Source organism: Artibeus jamaicensis, unplaced genomic scaffold (genome assembly GCF_021234435.1).
Source record: "Artibeus jamaicensis isolate MK-2021 breed Jamaican fruit bat unplaced genomic scaffold, CSHL_Jam_final contig_497, whole genome shotgun sequence".
Taxonomy (NCBI): Eukaryota; Metazoa; Chordata; class Mammalia; order Chiroptera; family Phyllostomidae; genus Artibeus; species Artibeus jamaicensis.
The window spans coordinates 9,172,176-9,200,102 of record NW_026521863.1 but is presented as its reverse complement, the minus strand read 5'-3'; the positions used below and the strand labels follow the sequence as shown (position 1 = coordinate 9,200,102).

The following is a 27,927-nucleotide window of genomic DNA, read 5'->3' as shown; positions in this document are numbered from 1 at the left end:
AAAACAAGAAAAAACTGGCATATATATTAAAAGGCATATGGTCAGGTTTTCTTTTTCTTTTTGAAATATATTTATGAGGTAAAATTCAATGGGAAATAAATGGGGGGGGGAGAGTTGGAAAATTGCCTAAAATCAAGGACACAAATTGGATGCACTATAGAGAAATATGTCTGTGTTGGCCTCATAACATGCTGGAGCCATTCACCATGTGGCTCCATGGCAGAGACAAGTTCTCACATCTAAAAGTATGGCACATACAATTAGAACAACAGATAGAAATGGAAAATTCAGAAAGGAGGGAGTTGGCAAGAGTAGTGATGCAAGAGGCTCCCTTATTTCAATTTCACAAAGCAGAAAATGAAGGTTTGGGATGTATAAATGCTCTTACCTTTTTAAGGTGTACCTCTCTTTTTCTATTATTATAGTCTAGTTTGATCTATAATTACTTGCATAACATCCTTATTTTTGCCTTAGAGGAAATCCTTCATGTACACTGGGTGCCCACTTAACCTCACCAGTAAGTTCTTGCAACTGCAGTGACACACTGCACACTGAGACCTATTGTACTGCAGACTGATTGGTTTAGACAAGAGTTAAGTTCCTATGGCACCTCATCAACATTATAATAAAATAACATTGAATGAAACGACATTATTCAGGGACATGCTGTACATATTTAGAGTTAGATATTTAAATATGGCCATTAAATTCCTACTAGGAAACATTTTTCCAAGAAAACAATAACAATCTATAGAGTTACTGGCAAATATATGACTCACCCTTGATTCCTTTCTTTTCTGCATACATTTCATTTATTCATTTATTCACCTCATCTATCAAATATTCTGTGAATGTCTACTGTATGGTGAGGCCTAGTTGAGAGCCAAGGGATGGACTAAAACAGACAAGAATCATTTATGAATCTTAAGTTCTTACATTTTATCTTTATATGTCCCAAATATTTGTATTTTTCCTCTCCCCATACCCATTGCTACCAACTTAATCTAACCACCATTATTTCACCATTGGCCTATTTCACCAGCTACATAACTGGTCTACATTATCTTCCTAATACCCATTTTCCATATAATGAAGTGATCTTTTAAAAACATAAATCATACGATAACACTCCCTAGCTTCAATTTCCCCCAAAGCATACCACTGCACTTGGAATAAAATCCCAAGTGCAAACACCTTGCAGGACCCAGCTATTGCCACCTAAACCAGCTGCTGTTGAGACCTCCAATCTCTTTCTATGCCTCCCTTGCCCACACTGCTTCAGCATCTACATTACTCACATGTTTGTGGTGTTGCTGGTATAAAGACACCTATGGGGATGCCAGTTGTATCAAAGTATGGCACATACAATCACAGTAGGAGGCTGTGTCCTCTAGGTTGGTGTGAGCACACTCGATGATACAGGCCCAATGATAAAATTGACCAATGGCGCATTTCTCAGAACAAATTACCATTGATAAGTGGTGCGTGGCAGACACTTCTGTTTCTACCATTAAGTGACGTGCACTGCTTCATTGGTAGCTCTAAAACAACATGTAACACAAGGATTGTTTTACAGAGAAAATTGTTCTGGTTACATTTTATGGGTTGGCTCACATGACATCTAACCCAACCCATAGACACTGATTATTTACGTAAAATTATTCCTAATCGGCTGGTTAAAATCTCAAGTTCCGTAGTCAAACTGCAACCTGAACACAACTTTCACACATACCAGGTACATGACTACTTTCGGCAATTTACTGAACCACTTAGAGCCCCAGTTGCTTCATCCATAAATTGGAAGTGGCAGTGAGTCCCTATGTCTAGCTTGTTGCAGTGAAGAAACAGTAAAAGCTTTCCCTTTGAGATCAGGCACACCGCAAAAATGCCTGTAGTCGCCATTTCAACCAGCATTGGATGGCAGGGCCAACGCCAGGCAAAAAATAAAATAATAGACACAGTGATTGGACAGGAAAAAGCAAAACTGTCATTGTTCACAAAGATATGATTCTGCATATAAATTATTAGAATTAAAATGAAAACTTAGCACATGTGCCAGATTTCTTAAATAATGCATCTTAAAAATCAACTGCCTATATTTACACAAGTAATAGTTTATAGTTTCAAATAAAGACTTCTACAAATATATATATATATATACATTATAAAACTTTACTATGAGATGTAAAAAAGACAAATAAATACAGAATGGCAAAGAGATCATTTTTTATAAACAGGGAGATTTTTAATTGTATCCATTTTTATTTTCCCCAGATTAAATTTAAGAATGGAAAGCAATCCATGCCAAAATCCCACAGTGTAATACAACTTGACTAGGTGATTCTAAAATGTACATGGGAGTTAAATGGCCAAGAATATCCCAAACATGCTTTAAAAAGAACAAGACTGGCCCTGCCAGTTATTAAGACTCATTTTCTAAAAGAATAGTATGAGTCAGGGCGGAAAAAATCTAGACTTATGAACAGACAGAAATCTAAGAAGCAAACAGCACTGGCCTTAAAACAAAGATGGCATTGGACCTCATGTGGACATTTGAGGAGAAGATGGATTTTACATAAATGATACTAGAAAAATTACACATGCATATGGAATAAGATGATATTGTATCCAATTATGGCACGTGCAAAAATGATTCCAAGTAGATTAAAGTTTATAAAATTATCTTCATGATATTAGTGTGGAAGAAATTTACTTAATGAAGACCAAAAATAGCATTAACCATTAAAAAAAGGACTGATATATTGAACCACATTAAGATTGACTTCTATTCATTAAAAGGCACCATTACGAATGAAACAAGAAATCAAAGCAGAGAAGATATTGGCAATACTTACAACTGACAGTGAAAGTACATCCAATATTATTCTAGAATATACAAAATCCATTGGAAAAACAAAATAATCTAAGATGTGTGAAAAATGAAAATAAACATAAAATATGGTAATTCATAATCAAGATTGCCAGTTTTGAAAAAAATCTATGTCTATTACTTGTTAGGATGTAGAATGTTGAGAGCTGTCACCCATGCTGGGCAGAGAGAACTTGGGGCAACCAGTCTAGAACACAAGTGTTATCACCTAGTGAAGATGAAGACAGGCACAAATCACAGCGAGTAATCCCGTTCCTAGGCCTATAACCCAGGAGCAATGCAAGCATGTGTAGACCAGGATATGTACATAAGAATTCCCATCCAGACAATGAAAAGACAAGCCACAGATTGGGAGAAAATATTTGTAATCACATACCTGATAAAGGTCTTGTATTCAAAACATATGAAGGACTCAATGAGAAAGCAAAAACCCAAATAAAAATGTGGGTAGAAGATTTCAACAGACACCTTACCAAAAAAAGATATAGAGAGAGCTAATGCACAAAGGAAAAAATGCTCAATATTATATGTCATTAGGGAATTCCAAATTAAAACATTACCATGACCCACCTACTACCCTGGCAAAAATTCAAAACACTGATAACAATAAATTCTGGTAAGGATGTGAAGCAACAGACACTCTCACTCATTGCTGATGGGAATGCAAAATGGTACTGACAATTTGGCATTTCTCAAAAAACTCAACATAGTCTTACCATACAACCCAGCAATTGTACTCCTAGATATCTACCCAAATGAGTTGAAATTTCTATATCCTCACTCAAATCTGTATACACATGTATATATCAGCCTTATTTGTCATTTCAAAAACTTAGAAACAAGCAACTAAGATGTCCTTTGGCAAATGAATGGATAACAAATTGTGGTACATAAAAAGCCATGAGAACCCATGAAATGAATGAAGGAAACTGAAATGCATATTGTTAAGGGAAAGAAGGCAATCTGAAAATCATACCTACTACACGATTCCAACTATATTACATTCTGTAAAAGGTGAAACTCAAGAGGAAGAAGATCAGTGGTTCTCAGGAGCTTGGGAAAAGGGGTGGAAGAGATGACAAGATTTTTAGAACAGTGACACTATTCAACAGTGGTGGATAGATGACATTATGTGCTTGTCAACACCCACAAAACTGTACAAGATAGAGTGAGCCCTAATGGAAACTATGGACTTCAGTTCATAAAAATATGTCCATATTAGTCATCCATCGCACCAGGTAAACCACACTAATGCAAGGTATTAATAATAGAGGCAACTGTATATAGAAGAAGAGGGATTAAATGAATGGAGATTCTCTGTACTTTCTGCTCAATTTTTATATAAATCTAAAACTGATCTAAAAAGTTGTCTATTAATTTAAAAAAAGAAAAGAAAAAGAATATTACATCAACATTTTATATGAGCCCAAAGATAGAAACACATAAGGTTCATCAAGAGTAGATCTATATCTTGTGATCTATTACTACTGAGTGCTCTAAAGCAATGGAAACTAATTCCGTTTACACAAGGAGGATTTCCCAAAGGCACATCACAGAGCAGAGAAAGCAGGTGGTGGTGGGTCTCACCCACCAGCTGAGATCAACGCCACTGAGGTCAACAATTAGAGATTCAAGCTTTTCCCAACAGTAAGCATTTATCCCTATTCTCAAATCACAGCCCAAAACAATAGAATCACTAGGAAATTTTCTAGTGACTAAAATAAGTAAGAGAGATACAAAGACCAAGGTCAGCCTTCACCTTAATAGGCATGCTTGTAGAAACCTTTGCTTTCTCTGTCTCTACAGCCAGCCCAGCTATTACAGAAACTGCCTGACCCTTCTAATTTCCTTATTCCTATGAGCATAGGTTTCCTTTTTTCTCTTCTACTCCGTGTTTTGAAGCTGACATATGTGATTACCTTGCTTAGAAATGGTCATCCATTATCTACTAACGACTAGCCCCGTATTCAATGTTATCCAGATCTCTTCACCTCTCTTTCCCACGTCTTCTGCCTCCACTTAGATCACATCTTGGATCTTCCATATTTTGCATCCCTGATCCCTTTTTAATCCCTCCAGTAGTTTGTATCTCTCTATGGCACTTATTTTCTGCTCTCTTTGGTTGTGTTTTATTCCTCCCACTCTCCTTATCAAATGTTAAAATGTTTTTTTAAACCACAAATTGTATCTTGCTCATCTTTGTATTCCTCTTAGCACAAAGTACTTGAATTAGGTATTAGGTATTCAAAAAAAATAATGCTAAATTGAATGGAGTTCAGTATTCAACTTTTTCTTCTTATTATCTTCCTGCTGCCTAAAAAAACATGCCACAAAATTCCTTGCAGCACTATCTGAAGTAGTTGTCTAAAATAATGTATCATCTGTACTCTTCACACTCAGATTATATAAAATTTTCTTGTAAAATCTGCTAAGTTCTAAAATCTGGCTTCTTCATGTCACTTTCCTGAGATGTCATGCGTGCTTTAGTGTGCTTTCCTTTTCATTAAAAATGATTTTCATTCAACATGACTCCCAGATTAATTCTGGCTGTACTTGTACTTGAAAAATATACTTTCATATATTTGGGTATCAGTCTTATTAGTGGCTATTAGCTCTTCAGCATTCAGGGTATGATCACCCCACTGGTGGAGTATAATGAAACTATCTCCATGTTGTTAACATCATGTACATAGGGACATACAATGTGAGTCATCCGCACACAAGCATCAGTCATGGGCCAAACAGAAAGGTACAGCAGAGAAGAAAACTGGGCTGAGATGAACATTCCGTTAACCCCATCACCTCTTTCCCCCTAGGCTTTATAGAAATACTCAGGGAAGAATCTAGAGAGCTCTGGAACTCCTGAGACTCCCAGTGTGGAAAGGCAATAGAATACAATTAACATCCTGCATTTTTTAATAGCTTACACAGCAGGGGAGAGCTGTCTAAATGGGTGTTTAAATTCAGCATAAAATTCCAGCAATGACAATTTTAATTGCATACCGACTGCAAAATATTTCTCTCATTGTCTAAATAAAAAGAAGGCTATAATACATGTTGTCTGCTTGTTTCAGGACTCAGTTATTACCCTTTAAGAATCTTTTTGTCTAGGGTAAAAAGCCTCTTTCTCCAACAAATGCATCTTAAGACCAAGACTTAATTTAAAGTCCTACCTTCTATTTTGGATGATGTCGAAACTTCAATCCTTGTCATGAAAACACCCTGGGCAATATTTCCAACACAGGAATGTCAGGGTTTTTATTTTTTTAATTGGCAGATAAAAATAATATTTAAAAGTCACAAAAATGAAAAGCTACATTCTCCAATGCACACGTGTTTTAAAAAATGCAAAATATACAATCTGCTTACTCAACAGCAGGTCATCAGAAACACAAGCAAAGACTCAGTTGCTGTTTCCATAGCAATGGCTTTATGTTGTTTAACCCTCCTGGGAATTGAACCAAATCCCCAATAGCAGGAGAAAATCATCAATAAAAATTTTGCAACATACCCCAATTGCCAACAAATCAGTGAGAGGAGAATACTTTTGTTTTATTTTATTTTCTACTGATAGGAACACTTCCATGTCAAGATGTTTGAGGAAGCATATACATATTGTTGGTCAATCTACATTTAACTTAAAATTTAAAAACACTGCTTCCTCCTTCTTAGACTAAAAGAACTGTTGGCACCCAGCCAGGCTCTGCAGTGCACATGCATTCCAAGAGTGACATTTAGTCATGAGTAAAAACTTCACACACCTTCCCATGATTCTCAGGGTATTCACCCTAAAGACAACTGAATCTGAAAGTTTATCTCTTGGGAAAGCATGAAAACAGAATTTTATTCTCTGGTTTGGTTTTGAAACCATCCTCATATTGCGGTTGTGTGTGCGTGTGCATGCGTGTGTACCTTTTTAATTCTACCTCATGGCCCAATGATTAAAATAAGAATTTTTAGCAGGAAAGAAATAGATACAGTACTTCTCATTATTTTCTTTAGTTTCACCACTCCTACTATCTAGAAGGATCTTCTAAGTATCAAGTTAGAGGCCATCGAGTTGAAGATAATTAAGTTCTCTCTTCAGAATATCTTTGTAAAAACAAATAGAATGAACAATATGCAATTAATATCCAATAAGAGACGGTTGTCTCTGAATAAGAAAATAGTTCTGATGACCAGGAATGCATTATTTTCCCAGGAGTACATTCTATTTTGAACTTTCTCAGTGTTAAAAAGAAGTCTCTTACACTTACCCTAAAACGACCTCCTTTTCACCCCACTGCCGACTTTGATGATGTACTTCCAAGCAGATACAAACTAAGCCCATACCTCTGCAGACAGCTCCTTGCAAACTTGAGGCCAGCCTGAGTCTACGTTTCCCATTCCTCATAGACCAAACTTGACCCCGCCCAAACCTCAGTGGCATTACTTTTATTCTCCTCCCTACCCCACCACACTCACATTTAGGTTATTTTGCCAATAAATTCACTCTACTTGTTTAGAGGTAAAGCAGATCATTGGCCTACACTGAGGGTATCAATGGAAAATGCCATCAGAGGCCATGCAGGCAACTCAACTGTGTGAAACATCACAAGAAATGGTAACACTTGTGGACTGAAGAATGGATTCACATCCTTTAAAACACTGTACACATACACACACACACACACACAACCGGGTCTGCTGTTGCAATCTTTGGCCTAAATTACTCTGATAACAAATACTAAATTAACAGGATACATCTGAAAATTTGACAACTTAAACTTTCCCTGATTAAGCTCGGGGACAGGGGAGCACAGTCATCTATGTCATCATGATAACTGGCTAAATATCAACAGTAGCCAGTTGTCTTTCTCTCAATAGTACACTAAAAAAATACAAATAAAACTCATCACTGGGTCATTGCTCAGTATATTCTACTAGGTGAGCTTGTTCTACACCACAGCGAATCAGAAAAGACACATCCTGACTGAATCTAACAGTAAAGAAAAGTTAGCCTGAATAAAAGGTAAGAACCAACTATCACAGAGTAAGAAGAAGTCTCACATTATTAATTTCTACCTTCCATTAACTCTTTCCTTTGCTAAGACTTAAACTTATTTCCCAAACCATAAACTGTGTTCTCCTCTGTGTTTAAAATAACACAAAGGAGTTCCAGTGCTGCCGTCCAAAATGCATGGAAATTGTCTTCCTGGTAGTAACCATATGGGCATCTTCAGGAACCTACCAGCTATCCCAAATTTTGTCTGTGTCTGTGGCACAGGAAAGGTGGTTGCTCTGAGTTTGTTTGGAAACAGGGAGGTGATATTATAAATATCAGTCTACAAAACCCTGATCTGATTCCTACCAGCTTCGGAGCATGGATCATGGGACAAAAAAAGAAAAGAGTCAAGCCTTTCCTCAGACTGGTAGAAAAAATATTATTTTATGATCACCTGTCTCATAGGTGACTGTAAGCATTTGGTGCATTACCTGCTTATAGCAGGTAATAAATGGCCTCAATGCTAGAGTTTTCCACGTGTAAACTCCTCTACAGAAACAGCCCCTGGGCTTAGCCCCAGAGGACTATTTAATTACTGAATCATCATTCATGACTTTAAACACTCTTCTTACAGATTAACATTAGAGTTCCACACCCACACCCAAATATTCATTATCTAAAGATGAGTAAATACTTTCTTGGTTTACCTCTGTCCATTGTCTTTGATTCAGTGGGCTTGTCTGGGACAGTAAGATGGTCTAGGTTGCTATTCAATGAAGATGTGTCATCACTAGATAAAGAGTTCAAAAATCCACTTTCCGATGCGGCAGAGCTGTTCTCTAGGGCCTGGTGACCGTTTGCCTCTGAGGGTGCGGGCGAGTGACACTGCACAGCAAACGCTATAGATGGCCCTGCGTCCTCAGCAGCAGACGAACTGTTTACGTCAATCCAGGACTGTCTTCCTTTAGATAAGGTACAGGACGAAGTGCTGGTTGTCTTTATGGTATTTTCCAGGGATGAGAAAGAGCATGATGATCCACTGAGCGATGGTAAAGATGAAGAGGCCTTCTGAGATGTCTATTTTGCACGCATAAAATCAAAAAGAATGAAATAAATCATTATTAAGCAGCATTCTCTACCTTTTATATTTATTGAAGGTACTCCAGTGTTTCAAAAAGTGCCCAATAGTAAAATAGTCAAAACAAAAATGCAGGATATGTATATCCATAGGACAGGCATTATGGTACCATTTTGCAAAAACTGATTTGTGTCATTTCAAATTCACTATTCTAGGATCTGAAAAAATCTCCATATCATGATTTACCCTACTCTTCAATGTTCCCCAGAAACTTAAAAGGCCTCTTTGGAAAATTCTTTGAAATACTGAAGGACTCTTTGAGGAAAAAGAAGACTATAATCTATCACTGAGTTCTCACTGATTGAGCAAAAATTCTTGAGAAATGTGATTAAGTAAGAGAAAGCAAAAGCAGGAGCCAGAGAGGATGCAAAATAACATTAACTGAGTGATGACCAGCAAATATGGGCAAAAAACCTACATTTCAACCCTCAGATATCTTCTATATACCCCTAGGCACATGACCAGCATCAGCTGATAACTACATAGTTAGGTGAAATAATGTTAACTCTTTCACTCTTCAATACTTTAAAAACTTTAATAATTAACTTCCACCAAAGAAGATAAGGACACATTTGCAGGGTCCCAATTCATTAAAGAGACACCAAAAACTACACCACAGACTGTGTGAAGTGGGTTGATGATGTAGGATCTTCTGAAAGCAGTTCCTCACATACATACAGTCTAAGACTGAATGACAATCTTTGGTAAAACTGTCACCAGTCCACGGAGAAAACATCAAGGTACCATCACCAATTGTCCTCTGTTAGTGAAGACTTCATTTATTCTGAGATTTTATCCTAGTTACATTTTGATGTTAAAGTATATTTGGAAAATGGTGAGGATAGATATTAGCTTTTTCCTTTTTGAAGCATTTTTTGATATTCTAAGTAGAAAAATAAATAACTGGCAACTATGTGTTTTTAATTTTATTGACCAGTAAAATCCAAAAATCTAGACACCAGTCTTTAAGGATCACCCTATATCACCAGTGACAGAGAAGGCATTTTATGGTTCATTTCATGCATCACCTTATGGAATACTCCTATCAATTTTAAGCATTCAAAACTCTAATGAAATGGAAGAGAGGAAAATGTTAGAAGGAAGAAGCTGAAACGTAAATTAGACCTTTACCCAGAAACCTCAGAATCATTGCAACTAACTCAGAATGGTCGATTGTTTTACAACTAATATTGTCCCCAGAATTTTGCAAGTTTTAATCTCTGCGCTCTGGTGGGAAAAGCCAGTATCACCCAATTTGTGCCCAGTTGGCTGCATACTAAACATGGATCATCAAATACTCAGTAAGTCCACTTTTAAATTCGCACAATATTCAACTATCGAGTTAAGATACTAACTCATCACACACATCTTCTTATTAATAATTTATTTGTGAAGACATGAAAATCTTCCCTTCAGGAATCTGTCAAGAAGCTTGGGGACCAGTTGCCTTAAATCACTCCAACTATATAACAATTAGGAGATCAAAGAAAGACCTGTAATTCACTAAATAAAGCCCCACTTGCCTAGGAAAGCTAATGCCCACCCACTGCGCTATTCAAATGAATGCCAGAAATAGTTTACTCATTAGCAGGATCTGTAAAATAAATATTAACAAAAATACCCACTCAGGTCCAGTCCTGACATGTTCCCCTATTGTGAGCTATTTTGGTAAAACTTGGCTTCCATATGATCAGCTTCCTTTTTTGTAAAGAGACTAAGCTCAAGCATTTCCTGTCTCCTGCTGATGCTACTCTAATTAGATGATAGCAAAAGGGATGTGTGAGCAAAAAACTGCATGCATGCATTTGCTACAGCACATTCCATAAGCCTCTGAACCCAAAACTCTGTTTAAAGGACTAAGAAAAGTTATGTCAAGTGAACATCAGAAATATTGTGAACAGTATTCCTGGTGGTGGGTCTACTCAAACACAGAGCAAATGCTTTCAAGCCATTTCCTCTAGCACCATGTAACACTTACAAATGTGATTTTAAAATGGAGAAAAGAATAAATCGAGAAGAAGAAAGAGGAGGAGGAAGAGGGGAAGGAGAGGAGGAGGAAGAATGAGGAGAAAAATGGAGAAGAGGAAAAAGAAAATGAGAAAAAGGTTGTATCAGATCAGAGGGAGTTTTCATTACAAGAAAGCCTGACCAAATCCAAATCAAAGCAAACCCGGAGCGCTATTGTGGAGGATTCCATGCGGAAATGTGATTTAAGATAGTGTGGTGCTATGCTGAATCATGGTTCATATTTCTACCATTCTGTAGCTACTAATAGCTGTAGCTACATGTCCAACCAAGAACTTTTAGCTGTGTTCCCTCTGTAACAGTCTATGTAATACACTCAGAAACTCCCTACTTTCAAACGAAGGTAGAAAGGAGTGACAGTCATACCCTTGTGTTGCTAACAGGAATCCATCTTTCTAGTAACAGTTCGGAGGACAGCCCCCACCCCCAGAAGCCTGCTTTGAGGATCTCAGGATGAGGGAGCATCTCTGCCTGGTGCTCCCAGGCTTCCTTCTGTTGTACCAGGTAGAATACCACTTTATGTCAACTGGCACTATAAATGCTGATTGACTTGTTCATCTTTGTTGGTGAGTTAAGTGAGAGCAGGAGGCTCTTTTTAATCATGTTTGTGTCTCCAGTTGTTGCATCTATGCCTGACACAGAGTTGGTCACAGACTAATGCCAACAAAGAGCAGACGAGAAGCCAGCTGTATGAAGAAAAACAGCCCCGAGGCATTTAACCTCTCACTGAAGAGACCCCGAAATTCTCTGTGAAGTAGCTATGGATGATTGATCCTCGTCCTTAGATCTAACTGGGACTGCAGCGCAAATACTCTCAAGAAATGGTCTCAACTGTCTCAAATTTTTTAATTTATTTGATATTAACAATTTCAGAACATTTGGTATTTAAACGCTTTATTTTTATGAGAGAATAAAAAATATTTTAAAGATTCAACTGTTTAATGAAGAGACTGTATATGATTAAATTAAAATTCAATATTACTCTCCCTCATTTTCTGTGTAAGACACTTTTATTCATAGAAAAAGCATAGTTCAAATGTTGATTAGCTCTAAAATCTTTTTCTTTAAATAGTTTTAAAAACACAAGTTTGAAAAAAAAAAGGAAAAACACAAGTTTGTCATGGGGAAAAATAGTTTTAAATGGCCACCAAAAGCCTATGATTAGAAAGTAAGTCAGCATATAAATTTGAAGTAATATTGGTCAAAGCATATTAAAAAATGGAAGATAAAGAAATAACTTAAAACTAAACATAATCAAATGAAATAAGAAAAAAAGTGATGTACACAAGTTTTCTTTACTTTTACTAGCTATAATAATAAAAATGAACTAGTCAATTGCTGTTTGGCCCTCGAAAGTATGGTTTGTATTTCTACCAAATGCCAGTAGCATTAGCTTAAAAACCCAAAGACCTTGATACACAGTATGCCCCCTACTCTGTCACTGACCTTCCATGTGACCATCGGCAATGAAGTGGCAAAAGACTCCCTCCCTAATCTAACCCTTGGAGAAGCCACTTGACCTTCAAATCTTGTTCTACTGACTTCCTGCCCCCACTATCACTCATACCATCCTCAACTCAGTCTATCCTCAGAACAATAACTAGAGTATTTCTAAAACATAGAGCAAATCACAATATTTCCCTGCCAAAAACCCTCTAGTAACTGCCTGTATGGGTACAAAAACAGCCCTAGCTTTCATTATAACTGAGAAGGCCCACATGAACCCCTCCCAGCCCCTCCGGTACCATCTGCTTCTACCACCCCTCCTCTCTCTTTTCCACCCACATCGGTCTTCTTTCTGTTCCTTGAGAAAATCTCTGGTTCCTTGTACCAGAAAAGGCTCTTTCTGTAATTGTTCATTGGCTGCCTCCTTCCCATGATTTTGGTCTCAGTTCAAATACCACTTCCTCAGCAGGCTGTCCCCTAACAGTCATATAGACAAAGCAACATCCTCCATCCCTAGACAAGGCCACTCCCTAGTATATCAACCTATTTATTTCTTCTTCATAGCATTCATGAGCATTTGAGATTATTTTGTCTGAGTTACAAATTTATTGTGCCTCTTCCTCAACTTAGAACTCGAGATGCTCAAGGGAGAGACACCAGCTCGGTTCAGCAACCCTTATCTGCAATAGTACCTGGTACATGGTCCATGCATCAAAATATTCCTTAGCTGCCTGACAGACTGACTCGGATTTAACAAGAGGAACAAGTGAGATACCAGAAAAGAACATTCTTCATAAAATGCAAGTTTAAGATTGCAAATGATACTTAGAACAGTTATATTTACTTGTCTGGAACATGGCTTCCTCACTTATAAGGCTAGTAGTGCAGGACGTCGGTGAGGGTCAGCTGGAACTGTCCGTCTCAAAGCCACATGAAAGCACTAGACAAGTATCAAGCAGGAATTTTCCAGTTCTCACGAGGAAATGTTTTTAGGGCAACAAGTCTGCAGAACGTGTGGCTGAAGTCACAAAAGCCACCCACTTGCCCATTTATCAGTCCATCAATAAATATTTATTAGTCTCAAGTAAAGTTAGGCACAGTCAATGTAACAGATAAAGAAAAAGATATTGAACACTGCCTCTGGGCAAGAACTTAATAATTAGAAAAATACACCAGATACACAAATCTGTAACACAAGGCAGATGAAAACATGAAAAGGTGTCAAAAAGCAATGTACTGAAGGAATATAAAGAATTCAGAAGAGAGGACTACAATGACTTAAAGAACTAAAGAAGTTTTACTGAAGTAAGTCATGTTTGAACAGGCCTTGAAAGATATTCATTAAGAAGATGGAATTAGGGCAGGGCGAGTTGTTCCTGCACACGGAGAAACTTTACAATTCCAAGTGCGAGAACAGGAAAGTCAGGAAAGGTTTGGGGGAAATGGAGGGCAGTTTATTCACAAGACTGTAATGCTGGCTTAAAATTAAGTCCAGAGTCTTAAACATCAAGCCACCGAGTCCAGAATTAATCTGATGAGCAGTGAGGGCCGACCAAAAGGCCTTGCCAGGTGAATCAATACTGCACTTTAGGAAGACTAATTTGGATGTGGTTTTTAAGAGGGTAAAAGGATTAGAGACCGAGAAAGACAAAAAGCCTGCTATTTCAATAATAACTCAGGCAGAATATGGTCCCCAACAGGGGAGTGGCAGTGGGAATGGAAGACATGGGGCAGTATAAGGGACAACCAACACATCTTGTGATTGACTGCCAGATTGGCTGAGAAGACACACTATTAAAGCAAAAAAGAAAAATGTAAGAGCCAGTTTTAGACTAATCTTGAAATCAGTTGAATGTCCAACCATAGAACTTATCATACTTGGCAACTTGAAGAAAAAGCATGAAATTTTCTTTCTACCTTTCCCTTCAGTGTGTAGTCACTGATAATTTTTCTCACAACTCTCTCAGCTGCAAGCATTTCTATTATTTTATATCGGGCACATATCAAAAGATTAAGCAAACTCAGGGAACAGCTCTTCAAGATTCATTCTTCTAGGATTAAATTTCAATATCTTAAATTGATTTTACCATTTCCTGTGTTTAAGAGACTTCCTTCTCTGGTACTGACCAATGGGCCACAGTTTGCAGGGTTTGCTTTTACTTATCTCTTCTTTGGTTTGCTTTAGCTGTTTTGGGGGTTGTTTTTTTCACTGTTTGGATACAACAGAATTATGCTTCTGAAAAGCAGCTAAATATGTGACTGTCATGTTAAAATGATCCACACAAGCTTCTTGAAGCTGGAATTATAAATATTTATCTTATTTTCTCTCGTGTCTGATCCCCCTATTAAGTGGTCTACCTCCTACCTATCTTCAAAATCTAGCCATTGCATTTCCCAACTACGCCCTCCTCTGAATCACCACATTCTCTCACTAGACTACCGCACACCTTCCCAGAGATTTCTTCATTCCTATGCTGAGCCCCACTTTCCAAGGTCTCCCCCACACAGTAGCCTGAATGGTCCTTTGAAGATGGAAATGGATCACAACACTCCTCTGCTCAGATTTCCCTACGGCTCAAAAAAAAACTCAAAACAGCACAGGCCCCATGTGGTTCTGCCACCATTACCCCATGCTCATTTCCTGCTTCTCTTGTCTTTGTTCGCCCTGCTCCCTCCATACTGGCTTCCTTGCATCACCCTCAATGCACTAAGGAGATCTTGGCTTTAACTGTGCCCAAAGCTTGGGAAATTCCTTCTTCAAATACCACCTGGCTGACTCTCACATCACCTTTCAGGAGTTTTGCTCAACTCTCAGCTCCCATTCAGGCCTGTCCCAGCTTCCCTAGTCCTTGCTGGCACCTGAGCCCAGCACTCCTGACTCCCCTCACTCACCCTGTTCTACCTCTTCTGACAGAGCAGTTTATTTATTATGTTGATTGTTTATTATCGGTTTTCCTCAACCAGAGGGTTGACTCCACAAAGAGATCTGTGCTGTTTCTTTTAATTCACTGATGAGTCCCAAGTATTTAGAGCAGTGGCTCTGAGCAAGTATTTGTTAACTGAATTAATAAGCATAAAACCATAGATCAAATTTTCAGACAATGATTTTTAAAACTTAAATTTAGAGGATAAATAGAAAGTGGGGCAAAAGTAGGTTTACAATTATAAGTGTACGAAAGTTTTTTCTTGTGTGATTATTCATTAGTTATTGTGTTGCTTACCCTATGAACAACTGTAAACCTATTTTTGCCCACCCACCCTGTATGCAGAACAGATTTTTAAACCTCTTAAATGCCTTTGTAACTTATTACATTGGGTTTAAAATGTGAATGAAATTTATTCTTTTTTGCTCTTTTGTGATTTCAAGGAATCATGGATATTAATTTCTACAAATGATCTTGCAAAGTGAAACATGCAGACTCCCATCTATTTCAAGCTTTTTACTAGGCTTGTCCAAAAGCTCCCACTTCTAATTCTTCCGTGAATAAATGATGTCCTGTCCACTGTCCATCCTGTGAAGCCTTCTCAGCAAAGAGAACATAAACAATAACCGCTTGTTCATTCATGGAAAACCGTGGAGTATATGTGATTTAGGCACTAGAAGAAGAGGCTCAAACTGGTCTGGCCTTGAAGTTTTACTGCTTCTGTTTATTCGATAGCCATTTGTATAATTAGATATTGAGTTAAAATTGTAAGCCAAGATTGTAAAGCATTTTGGGAACATTTTTCAGAATATGTTCTCATAGTATGATTTTATACTTTTTGAGTTCATTGTTTCAAAATGAAAGTTTATTACCCATTTTTTTAAAACACAAATTCGGGGTGGGAGGATCTTTTCCCACCTTGGCTTGTACAGCTCAGTCATGGCTAGAATGTGCTAGATTGGGCCAAAACAACACTTGATTCACACTCTGGATAAAAGTTACTATGATTTTTTAAAATTTCATCTGTTCAAGTAAAAAGCCTAAATGTTGTTTTAACCAAGTGTCTTGCATGTCTGTTTTTCAGAAACAAGAAGAAACAAAAACAAAATCTGCCTAGGAAATATGTAAGAAGGAGGAACATATTCTGTTTCTATGAAAAATAAAGTCTAGCTCTTCAATATTTATCTATTCCTAATACATTTACTCAGGAAAAAATATGTTTACCTTAGTGGCTTTCCAAGAAATGCTCAGCATAGAACTTGAAGCAATAACATTGGATTGATACCTCCAAAAGTCTAAACAATCTTTCCGCTTCAATGACATAACTCCCTGGTCTCATAAGCACCCCTTCAGTGATTTGTGTTAAAACAGCATTCCCTTCAACGTCTCGGAAGAATGTCCTTGCACAGTGCAGTTAGGCCATGACCCTTCATCTAAGAAGACAACTGACTGCTTTTAGTTTTATCAGGAAAAGTCAGAGGTATTTGGCAACACTTTTAGTAAAGTAATCTGTGATACTAATTTGTCATCATGAAAAGGAAAATCACAATATTTTAGAACTAAAATAAATCATAAAAGAGTTATATATGGGGCACTGTGGGAGAGGGAGGTAATTTCAAGAAGAGAAGGAAGGAGAACCAACCAAATCCTTGTTGTTACAGGTTAAAATAGGAGAGAGAAAAGATAGAGAGAGAGAGAGAAGGAAAGGGTGAGACAGTGAGAGAAAGTAAACTAAAACCCATGGTTCTCTATTAAATCAATAAGAACATCTATGGAAGACCCCAAGTTCTTTAGGAGCAATAAAGGGTGATCCAATCAGAACATTGTTAATAGCTGGGAGAGAAATTAAGGTCTGGAGATATCCTTAAGTTTGACCAATAGAAGATGAAAGATTTTTCTAAATTCAGGAACTGATTTTAAAAGAGAAAGACAACAGTCATAAAAAGCTATGAATGTATGAAGAAAAGATAGATTGCAAATCTAGTTCAAAAACTGGTCTAAAATTTACCATATTGAAAAATTCATTTTATTTATATCTTGTTTAATTTTGGCTAATTCTCTTCCATAGAGATTTTGAAAAACATATTCATTCAGCAAGTATTTATTTACGGCCTTGGCTGCTAGTCAAATAAATGAGAAAAGTGACCACAATTCTTCACTGACAGAAGGTAAAACCATTAGAGGACATTATTTAAATATCTAATATTAAATCCAGGAACTGGCAAAACACAAAAATAGATGAAAACTTTATCACACAAAGCAGACAATTCTAGCAGAAGAAGTCTGATACATGAAGGAGCTACTCTGAACTACCAGAGCCCACAGTGATTTAGGTCCATGGGTGAGTAAGTATCACGCTAGAGCGGAGGGAACACATTCTAAAGCTAGGTAGTCTCAGGTTCCCAGCTCAGGTGCTCCATTTACTGGGCATGCGCCCAGGCCGTTCCACCTCTCTGAACCTCAGTTTCTTTATCCATGAAGTGAGGACAGTGACATCTACTTCCTCTTGATCTGGACATAGGACACCATTTTATAAACTGAAAACAAAGGCACTGATCACAATGGAAGCGATGGACCAATTTGACACAGTGACATCATGGTTATCTGTTCAAAAAGAAACCATGAAGTAGCATTTTAAAAAGTAAAAGCCATGGAATGAGGAAGATGTTTCTTACTTTTAACTGGCAAAGACCAATGCATAGAATAATAAATAAATTCTATAAATACAAAGCAATAATAAGTCAACTAAAATTGTAGAGAAGACCTGACAGACATTTTATGAAACAAAATCCAAGTAGCCAATGAACATGAAAAGATGTTGGGCCTCATTAGCAATTAGTGAAATGCAGATTGATAATATTACTTCTCAGGATTGTATGGGTGGGAAAGTAAATGGTTATATATTTAAAGCACCTCCATAAGTCCTGGTATAAGGTATGTATAAAAAATCCTAAGTCAACTTTCACAAAGCTCTTTGCTGGACCCCTTCTAGGGGCCCTCACTATGATGCCAAATATAAAGCAACTCTCTACAGTCTTAACACCCATTAATAGGCTGAACTTACACTGGATGTTTTCAAAGATTAGAATCAAACTTGGACCTTTCTTTCATGAATATACAAAATCATTCCACCGCAGATTTAAAGCACTAACCTACTCCTGGCTTCCTGCTGTCTTTCGGACTCTAGTTTTCTCTCTATGCTATCATTTTCATCCCCTTTACGTTCATCTTACATTGCAGCTAGTGTTTGCATGATGTAAAACGAGAGAGCAGGATATAAATAAACATTATAAAGCAAGTCTATGCAAGCACTGGCCTATCACCAAGAGGCGCTTGGCATTACCAAGAACCGGCTGAGACTGACACATCTGTGGGTCAGAAACCAACACTCTTGAGTTTGTCATACCAGTGGGTTGCCATGGAGAAGGCTCAAAATCGGCACCCGGAGAATTGCACTTGCTCTAAATCAAGTACCTTAATTTAGCCTGTTCTAAAAATTTATCCATCAAGGTAATTTCTACGCAATTGGAAAGAATGGCATCCATGCATTTGATCAATGAACAACTGAGTAATTACGTCAGTACATACCAAAAGAGACAGAGAAGGTGCTGACTCCACAGCTATTTCAGGATCCTCCTGTTCACTCTCACTGTAGCATTCTATAACACAAATGCAAATGCTTAATGTTTCACTGCCATCATCGCTTATCCCATAGTGCGCGAGCCCGGGTTTCTCCATCTGGCCATTGCCATTCCACTCCAATTCAGAAAGGACTTATCTAGTGAGCTCCCAGTTTCCCGGGGATTATGGAAGAAAGGAAAACGAATGTCCACATCGGGGGTTCTGCCCTCAAGGAGCATCTGATACACAGGCAGAGGACAAACTGTGGCTCCAGCAAAATAAAATAATTCCTCAAGAGATGTGAGTCATGTACTAAGGAAGCATAAAATCAATGGTGATTAATTCTGATCACAGGAATCATAATGAGCTGAAATTGGAAGGATAAGTAAAACCATTAATGCCGTCAAGAGTGAATGTCGGTACCAGGCCAAGGAGGCAGGCTGAGCCAAGCACACGCAGTCTCCCAAAGGAGATGGTGGGAAAAGAAACTGACAGTTTCCTTCAGGCCGTACCACGGAAGGCCTTGTATGCCAGGAGAGGAGAGGCTTTTATGTAGTTATTTCTTTTCCCACTATCTATAAAGGTACCTTAAAACTAGAACAACTTATTTTATGGAAAATAAGACCAAGGAGATAGTTAGGACATTGATTTCATAGTATCGTAATGTGCCTCTTTATTGTTTTAAACCAAGTTGCCATTTTTCTATGTCTAAATTAAGGGTGTTTGATTTTGTTACCCAAAGTTCCCATTCCCAAATTCTATGTGGTCTGAACATATCAGAATAGTATCAGCTCTCTGACTCTGACACCTAACGTCTCTTTCTGCTTCACATTCAGGAGTACTTGTCTCATTAAGAGGAATTAGACACCGGTAGCTGTGAACCCTGAAAGCTACCGACTGAGCTAAGAGAGTGAGACCAGGCCTGTGTCCCCATCTGAACTGCAGGTTCCTAATACAAACTTTGGGTAAGCATTCTCAGCACACATCTGGTGAAAGGAAATAGCGGGATGAAAGTTATCTGTCTAGATCGTGATGAGATGATGCCTATGAGTAATAATCCAGTAAGTGGGGCAATAAAACATTTGCATTGGCAATTGTTTAAGATGTCATTGGAGCCCACTGAGCTAACGAGTGGGTGAAGTGTGACAAGCTTTCACAGCCAGCATAGGAAGCTCTATTCCACGCCGGGGAGTCTGTGTGATTATGTCTCTCCGTATTTCCGATCATTTTAAATGCCAAAGTGAAGACCATACTATGCATAGGACTTGATATCATTTTTTCATCTTCTTTCTTCCTATTCCAATATTCTTGCTAAATTTTCAGAAATTTAAGATAGAACATACCTTCATCCTTTGTAGTGGATTCATGATCAATTACAGATAATCCAAGCTTGTTTAACCACCTAAAATTTAAATAGAAAAATAAATGTTAGACCAAGAGATTACATACCTATTCACATTTCATCTAGACCCTGAAGAAAGGTTTTGTGCCAGATGTCGTAGTAAAGTTAGGTCATAATTCTACAGTCAGTCTAAACATTTCCAGAAATAGCATATATTTGTGGTGTCAAAACCTAACACCACTGGTTTTACAATATTCTCCTTACTCAGGGCATCCTTGGCAAGGAAAGAAAAATGAGGTGACCCATTCTCCAGATGGCTACTGTGAGTACTGACATTAGGTATTCTAAATATATAAACAAACACATCTTTTGCAATTGCACATCTGCAATTTTTAGCAGCCATCAAAAACTTTATTCTTAAATTCAGCAACTTGACCATGGAAGTTTTCAATCTACAAGTCTTAAAATGTCTGTTTATTTCACACAAAAAGAAAGAGTGATACATTTTCACTAGGGTTTTTATATTCATCAGTAAAACATCTGGCCAGTAAAACATCTGACAGGTATTCTTAAACTGGGGGAAATTGTAATTCCTTGAAGAAGTTTATTTCAAGTAAAAATTGTCCAGGTCATCTCTTCTATTGACTTACCGTTCTGTGTATTATGTTTGAGAAACCAGAGCATTTAGTAGTGGCCTAAGTCTACCAACACCAACCAGCTGACAATAACAATGCTATACACTTAAAGGTTCACTTACACCTTTCATTTCCTCTAGTCCTGCAAGGCCTCGAGAACTACTCAGCATGCTACACTCCCACCGTGACATAAGTATTGCATGTTCTCAGTGGTCAATAAATTGGGATTCTTTACTCAGCCCTCAGCCTATGGCAGACTTGCTGTCTTGCTAACAGACAATAAATAATAAATTTGATTTTTAAAAATAAATAAGGTAGGACTACCTACAGGAAGATGACTTGCAGTCTCATTTAGGAAATCCCCTTCACTCAGCTCCACGAACTCTCTAATGGTAACTTAAAATTAAAATGATACCTGGGCCCAGGTCATGCCACAGGAACAAGAAAATGTTCATCAAGACCCAATAGAACAATAAAAAAACAAATTAACAGGAAATCACAAAAAATACAAATGACTAATAATCATATGGAAAAAATTCCCAGCTCCCATTGTATTTGGGGTAGTAGGAAAATATTTGGGGTAGTAGGAAAACACAGGAAAATATTGTTCACCCCTAGATAGGTAAAAATTGTAAATATTTATGATTTCCAGAATTTAGGAGAAAACATGCTGATCCTTTGATGAGTTGAACATGAAAATTGATTCAGCCAATTTTAAGCAGGCGACTCAATAATATTATTCAAAATTTAAATATCCATCCCTTTTGCCCAATAATTCTAGTTATAAATATCTATCCTACACAAACACAACTTCATTTATACAAATAAATGTGGAAAGATATCAATTCAACAAGCTTTGCAATGGCAAAAGAAAATGACTACAATATCAACACCATTCCGAGGAAAATGGAGACATAAGGGGTGGCGGTGATTCCGTCAGCAGCAGGTAACCATGGAGTGAATAAAAAGACAAGTTCTAAAAAAAACCCATTATAAGGGGTGGCTTGTAATGGCCTGGAAAACTCCCACCATGGTGTTAAGTGAAAAAAGCAAGAAAACACAACATGTTTAGCCTGATTCAGTGTACTTTTAAAACTACATCTCTGTGTCTGTGCACAAGTTGCTATGCAAAGAAAGCATCAAAAAGAACATACACAGCAAACTGGTAAAGGTGGCTAATCCCAGGGACAGAAATTGGGGTTATGGGAAGCTTTTCCCTTTGCATTCTTCTGTATTATAAGATATTTTACAGGAATGTGTTTTATGTGTTAGTTAACTAAAAAAAATATTTAAAAGTACATTTTTTAAACTTGATCAGACAAAACACAATGAATTCAATGGTTCATTTTTAAAATACCGAAGCAATGTAATTCTTAGTTTATACAGAATTTCAGTTATATAAGCTAAACCTCCCCACAATAAAGTATCTAAAAATAAAATGGACAGAAAGTTTTTTTAACATATCGAGACAAAAAGAGTTTTAAATTGACAATGCCTGAAACGAGCAGAGGCATTGCTAAGTTCCTTTCAGAACATGAAAATGCAGAAACACAGCAAAATGAAAGAGTACTGACAACAGGCAAAACAGATTCCTCTGAGCCCTTAGCCAAAAACATGCCCTTCGAATTGCCACTATTAGTTACTTGCAGTGAAAAGCTGGTGACTGATTAGAATCTTGACTCTTTTCTTTCTGGAACCTACTGGCTTAGAGTATCTCCTTTTGCTAAGCACATTTTTTAAAACCTGGAAGCAGTAGAAAACTTTCTATTTGTGGCTAAATAGATGGATGCACAAAAGACTTATATTTACGGAAAAGATAACAGATGTTTCCTGGGAGTTTGTTACATATTGGCTTGACATGAATGTGTGTGTTAGGGAAACACAAATGTTAGGAAATTGATGCACAACAGGAGAACATGCTGCCCGCAGACCCTGGGAGGAAGATGGATACCAGGGTCTTCGTTTAGAAACCAGCTCTTCCATTGCCCTTAACTGCTTGCCCCATCCTTGTACACTGAGGGTCCCTTCAGAATGCACAGCATTTCTATTAAACATAATTGCCTTTCCCTTCATCGGCCCTGAGAGAAATGTCACCACTTAAAAATGCAGTTTCCCAAGGAGGAGAACTTCGAAAACATGACCCGTCTCTCCAAATGCCACTTCCGCCCTCCATGCCCAGCATCTCCGCATCTCATGAAGAAACACCCAGATGCATTACGAACTGGCTTAAACGAGCCACATCAGTGAGAAAGGAAGTTCTTCAGCTGCTCTGGTAGAACAAATCTTTCTTTTTTTCTTTTTTAGAACAATTCTTTCAATGTCATGTGCACAACCTTGTGCGAGAAGGGAGAAGTTAAACTGAAGGTCCAAAGAGATTCTACATTGTTGGCTATGAGAAAAACTGTCTTCAGAATAATGAAACTTAGTACTGATATTATAAGTAAAAGAAATTATGATACATTCATGCACAGACAAAATGGGCTGTTAACCTATCAGTGGCCAGATGGACAATCTTCAACTATAAAGGGCATTCAAAACTCTGGGGTCCAGACAGCTTCCATTCAAATTTCAATTTACATCTTGTATGTAAGCTGGAAAGATAAATGCTAACATCATTTCAAGTACAATTAACAGATCTTCACAGCATAGACAGGCAATGAGGTCTTGGCTTTGGGAGCTAGGAAAGGCTTTGATTTAATAGCCAAACAGGCAGAGTGTGTATGTCCTAAGTACAGCTAATACTCATGCAAATCTAGTTGCTGTTAGCTCTTGCTCAGCAAAGGGAAGACATGAAACCTGAAAACAAAAGGACCAGAAATGTGAACACAAACTAGAGAAGAGGGTGAGCAGGAAGCGAAATAACGGCTGGCCTGTGATTTAGAGAACAAATCTGCCTGAAATATAACAGCTTTAATAACTCTGCAAAGGTCTCACACTTGTACTGGTTTACAAATGCATTTTGCTACGCCGGAAGAGAAATTCACCAGGCAACAGAACACTGAGCACTGACTGTTTCTCTGGTAAACTCGGTCTCCTTCTTCCCTTGTGAGAGAGAACAGAACTACTTTGAAGAACAAGCCACAGGATGGGTAGGAAGGATGTAGACAGGAAGGGAGCTGGAGGTACCAGATGCTGTGTGAAAGAAGCCAAGGACAGCAAGAGGTTATAGGGAGGGGGCGGGGAGGCCCAGAGACCACTGGGGTCAGTTGGTGGCTCAGCTCCAGGCTATTTTAGGGCTCCAAGTACTGCTAAGCAAGACCGTAAGCCTTCCATACCCCCTTACAAACCTAGGGTTTTAATCAATAGGATTTAGAGTTACCAATGCAAATAAAAAGGGAAAGATAAAGAGCTTTGACTATGAAGTTTTAAAATCTTCTCCTTTTGTGTATCTGCTTTTTTTTTTTTTTCAGATGCTTAAGAAAGCCAGGCAGGAACAGCTAAAATCAGAAAGAGGAAAGAAACAACTTCTCTCTTTGTTCAATTAAATAAAAGATGTGTTTGAAAGACTCAGTTGTCAATTCCTTGCCTTGTTATTGCCAACGCTGGGTTTTTCAATCAAGAGCCATTGTGCCCTCTTATGAAGGGGTGTGGTGGGGAGATTAAGTGTAGGGAGCCAATGAGAATGCTTCTAGTTAGACCAGGCTTCTGATGGGGTATCCTGCAAGTTACATGTGCATGCGTGTGCACATGTGTGCTCATGCATGTTTGTGAAAAGCAGTTGCTTCACTCTTTAAGTTTCTAGAGCAAGAGGGCAAAGAGAAGTTATATAGGGCAGATAGAGAAGAAAATCATTATATATAAATAAATGAAATACACTAAGCCATGAACTCTATGACTGGAGGAATTACATCTGTACGCTTTATTTCTATAAATAAAGTACATATAGATGTACGCTTTCTTTATTTCTATTTAGGATCTGCTACAATGGGACTCAGAGTAGGCATTCCATAGACATATTTTAATTAGTAGTGTACATTAATAAGAGACACTAAGAATTCTAAAATTAGAGCTTAAATTAAATAGAATGCCCTCTGAAAGCTCAAACACCTCATTCAAATAACAGTCATGGCCACATCATGATCTAAGCCAGCAGGGGACGAAGTGGAGTGGGTAGTATTCTGTGCATATATTTTACTATTTAAACAGAGTAAATGGAAAACAGAATTTTAGGGGTGTAAAAATTTCAGTTAGATACACTTTGAGCAAGAATGTTCTGCAAATATTTGGGATTGAATATGGAGGGGTAATAAATACATGAATCATTGTGATAACCACTCAGCACAAATGAAATGCTACAAAAATCAGAATTCGGAAAGCTGCAAGATCAGTTATGTAACACTTTCAGGCCTTTCTTTTAACAATTTCTTATAGTGACTTTTGTCTCTTCCTTTCTCAGTTTAGCATTCCCCTCAGAAGAATCTCACTACTTCCTCTTCTTAAAATAGCCATTTTGATGTGGTCTTCCAAACTGCTTCCAAAGAAGAAAGCAAGAAGACTTTATAGCTGCTAAAGAGATGAATACTTAAAGCAGCAGAAATAAAACAATAATTGATATGAACATATGTGTAAAATTCAAACTCCTGACCAAAGTAAGTCTGTTCCCATAAACACTGGATTTAGCGGTTTCCTCTACTTACACGTTCATTTCCTGCATATTCTCAGCTGCGAAATAAAAGGTCTTGATCTGCGGGTGGCTGATCTTAAAAGCACTTGAGGGAGAAAAGCACAGACATGTATATTAGTGTGTGTAATCATCAATGGGTTTAAAATTATATGAGTCAAATATAAGTATGGTAAAGTTACTCACTTTACAAAGGGTCATCCTTTTGTAAATTTACAAAAAATAATTTAGTCACACTAAATACCTATTATCTAATCTCTATTTCACTTTAAAAACAGAGGGTTAGTTTACCATGGCAGAATATCCAGAACAGGACCGAGTCTTGGCTGGTCAACAGTTTCTATTTAAAACATATCAGTAGATTCTACTTTTATTTACTAACTATATTTCTATAAGAGACAATACATTACAATTTAGAGTGATAGAAGTGTCACTTCAAAATACTTGGATAAACTCCTTCAAGTATTAATTCAATCAAGTATGTACAGAATTTATTTACAGAAAAATAATCAAGTACAGAATTTCCAAAATGTTATAATCCATCTAAAACCTTATCCACCACCCCCTGGTAAAGAAAACAACATAAGGCAGACTTTTAGTTTAAAATCACAGTATAAAACATTAAAGATGGCAAATAATAAAGTGTTTCCCATTCAGACTGGGTCCGGTATGAATGGTAAAGTGTTCACCATTCAGACCAGACGTCCTACACTATGGGCAAGGATATTTAGAAATATTTGGTCAAAACCACAAGAATCATCACAAACTTATATGTTATTAGGTATGTGCAGCTACATTAGAAGGGCAAAGACTTAAAATTAGCACCAGTTTATTCATTGTTTTAGAAATAAATTAATTGACTCCTGCTACTAGTAACACAGACCATCAGGAAGTGCTCCTTTCCAACAAAACAGGAAAAGATGTCAAACGGGTAAGAAAGAATAAGAAAAGGGTGACGAGGACACATGCAAAATGCAGCGGGCTGCTGTCAGGAGGACCTGCCAGGAGTCTGGAGAGCTGGTCAAGAGCCAGCCCTCCCATGAGTTCTAGGTTGTTCTCTTCTCTGTAACATTAGGACCACGGCTGGTGACTTTTTTGGTTCCTGCTCATTCTCTAATCTTTTGAACTTTAATCATATCAGGTTGTAATCCCCAACTCTAAGACATCTCAAGGGAATTGAATTTCAATGGTGCTACTGATAATTCTATAAACTAAGAAAAAGTAACGGGTTTTGCCATCTTATAGACAGCTCTGGAGAATTCTGTTTAACTAGTCATTCTCTTCACATGGACAAAACCTTGACACCTGACCTCCCTGCCAATTCTGGTAGGAGCCTGTGGTTAATTCTAGCACAGACATAGTCATCAACAACAGGCCAGGCCAAGGCTCCACGGGGCTTTACAATCCATCTGCTTCATGAAATGAAGTTCCTGAAACTAAGAGGTTAAAAGCTTCTATTGTGGTATAAGATGCCAACCCAGAGGGCTCCAAGTTCTCAGACACTGCATGCCACCCTCATTAACCCACATCACCACATCACTCAAGGGGTTTTATGAAGGGAAATCATCCTGGCTCGGAGTTTTGTGGAAAATGAGAAGATAACTTACTGCTTTTTTTTGCATTCAGATGCTTTCTCCACAGTGAAATCGGACAGTTTGACAAATCCATCAGCTTTTTCTGCCTGAAACACATGCATACCACATATATGAATAAATGCAGTAGGCCTAGCAGTTAGTTTAGTGAGATTACATACATTAAATAAGATAGCATAAATGGAATAAAAAGAATCAAAAGATATCTCTCTGAATCAGCATTGGACTTATCCTAGATACACATTCCATTAAGGGATTTGATACTCACCTGTAAAGTCATCTAGAATCTTTCCATGAGCAGTAACATGAATGAGCAGTAACATGACACAGCTTCAGAATGGTCAATGCAGGGCACCCAAGGGGCCTTCCCTGCCCCTTCCTCTCTTCCTAACCCATCAGAGCTCTGCTTTCTGCTGAGCCTACAGGCATCCACAGCATCATTCTCATCCTAGTCCTGTAGTAAGCTGAAGCACAGAAGATGGGGCCTAATCAGTACTCCTATATGGCAGACAGAGGCTTGATTTTGGAGTCAGTAAATCAAGGTTCTTAATAAGGACCAACCACTTACTGGTGGGTAAAAGACTTCAATGAGCTCAGGTAAATAAAATACTTAACAGATACCCAATGAACATTATTTCCTCTCCCAAGATTGTAGGGAGTTCCTTTAGGAATAAATCAGTCTTATCTGGATAATCTCAGTTCCTTATTG

General features: G+C 37.8%; 2 protein-coding genes across 10 annotated transcripts in view; one reads left to right on the top strand and one right to left on the bottom strand.

Annotated features, from left to right (window-relative positions):
* Positions 1 to 27,927, bottom strand: part of IPCEF1 (interaction protein for cytohesin exchange factors 1) — a 154,849-nt gene that overhangs the window by 19,614 nt on the left and 107,308 nt on the right. For all 9 annotated transcript variants that reach the window (XM_053668683.1, XM_037157623.2, XM_053668684.1 and 6 more), the window contains 5 exons: positions 27,234 to 27,307; positions 25,643 to 25,714; positions 20,372 to 20,430; positions 18,996 to 19,066; positions 8,582 to 8,951 (listed from right to left, as the gene is read on the bottom strand). In XM_053668683.1, the coding sequence (XP_053524658.1) occupies positions 8,582 to 8,951; positions 18,996 to 19,066; positions 20,372 to 20,430; positions 25,643 to 25,714; positions 27,234 to 27,307 (646 nt within the window). The remainder of the gene's footprint in view (positions 1 to 8,581; positions 8,952 to 18,995; positions 19,067 to 20,371; positions 20,431 to 25,642; positions 25,715 to 27,233; positions 27,308 to 27,927) is intronic.
* The window catches only part of OPRM1 (opioid receptor mu 1), a 146,492-nt gene that overhangs the window by 97,535 nt on the left and 21,030 nt on the right, over positions 1 to 27,927 (top strand). The window lies entirely within an intron of this gene.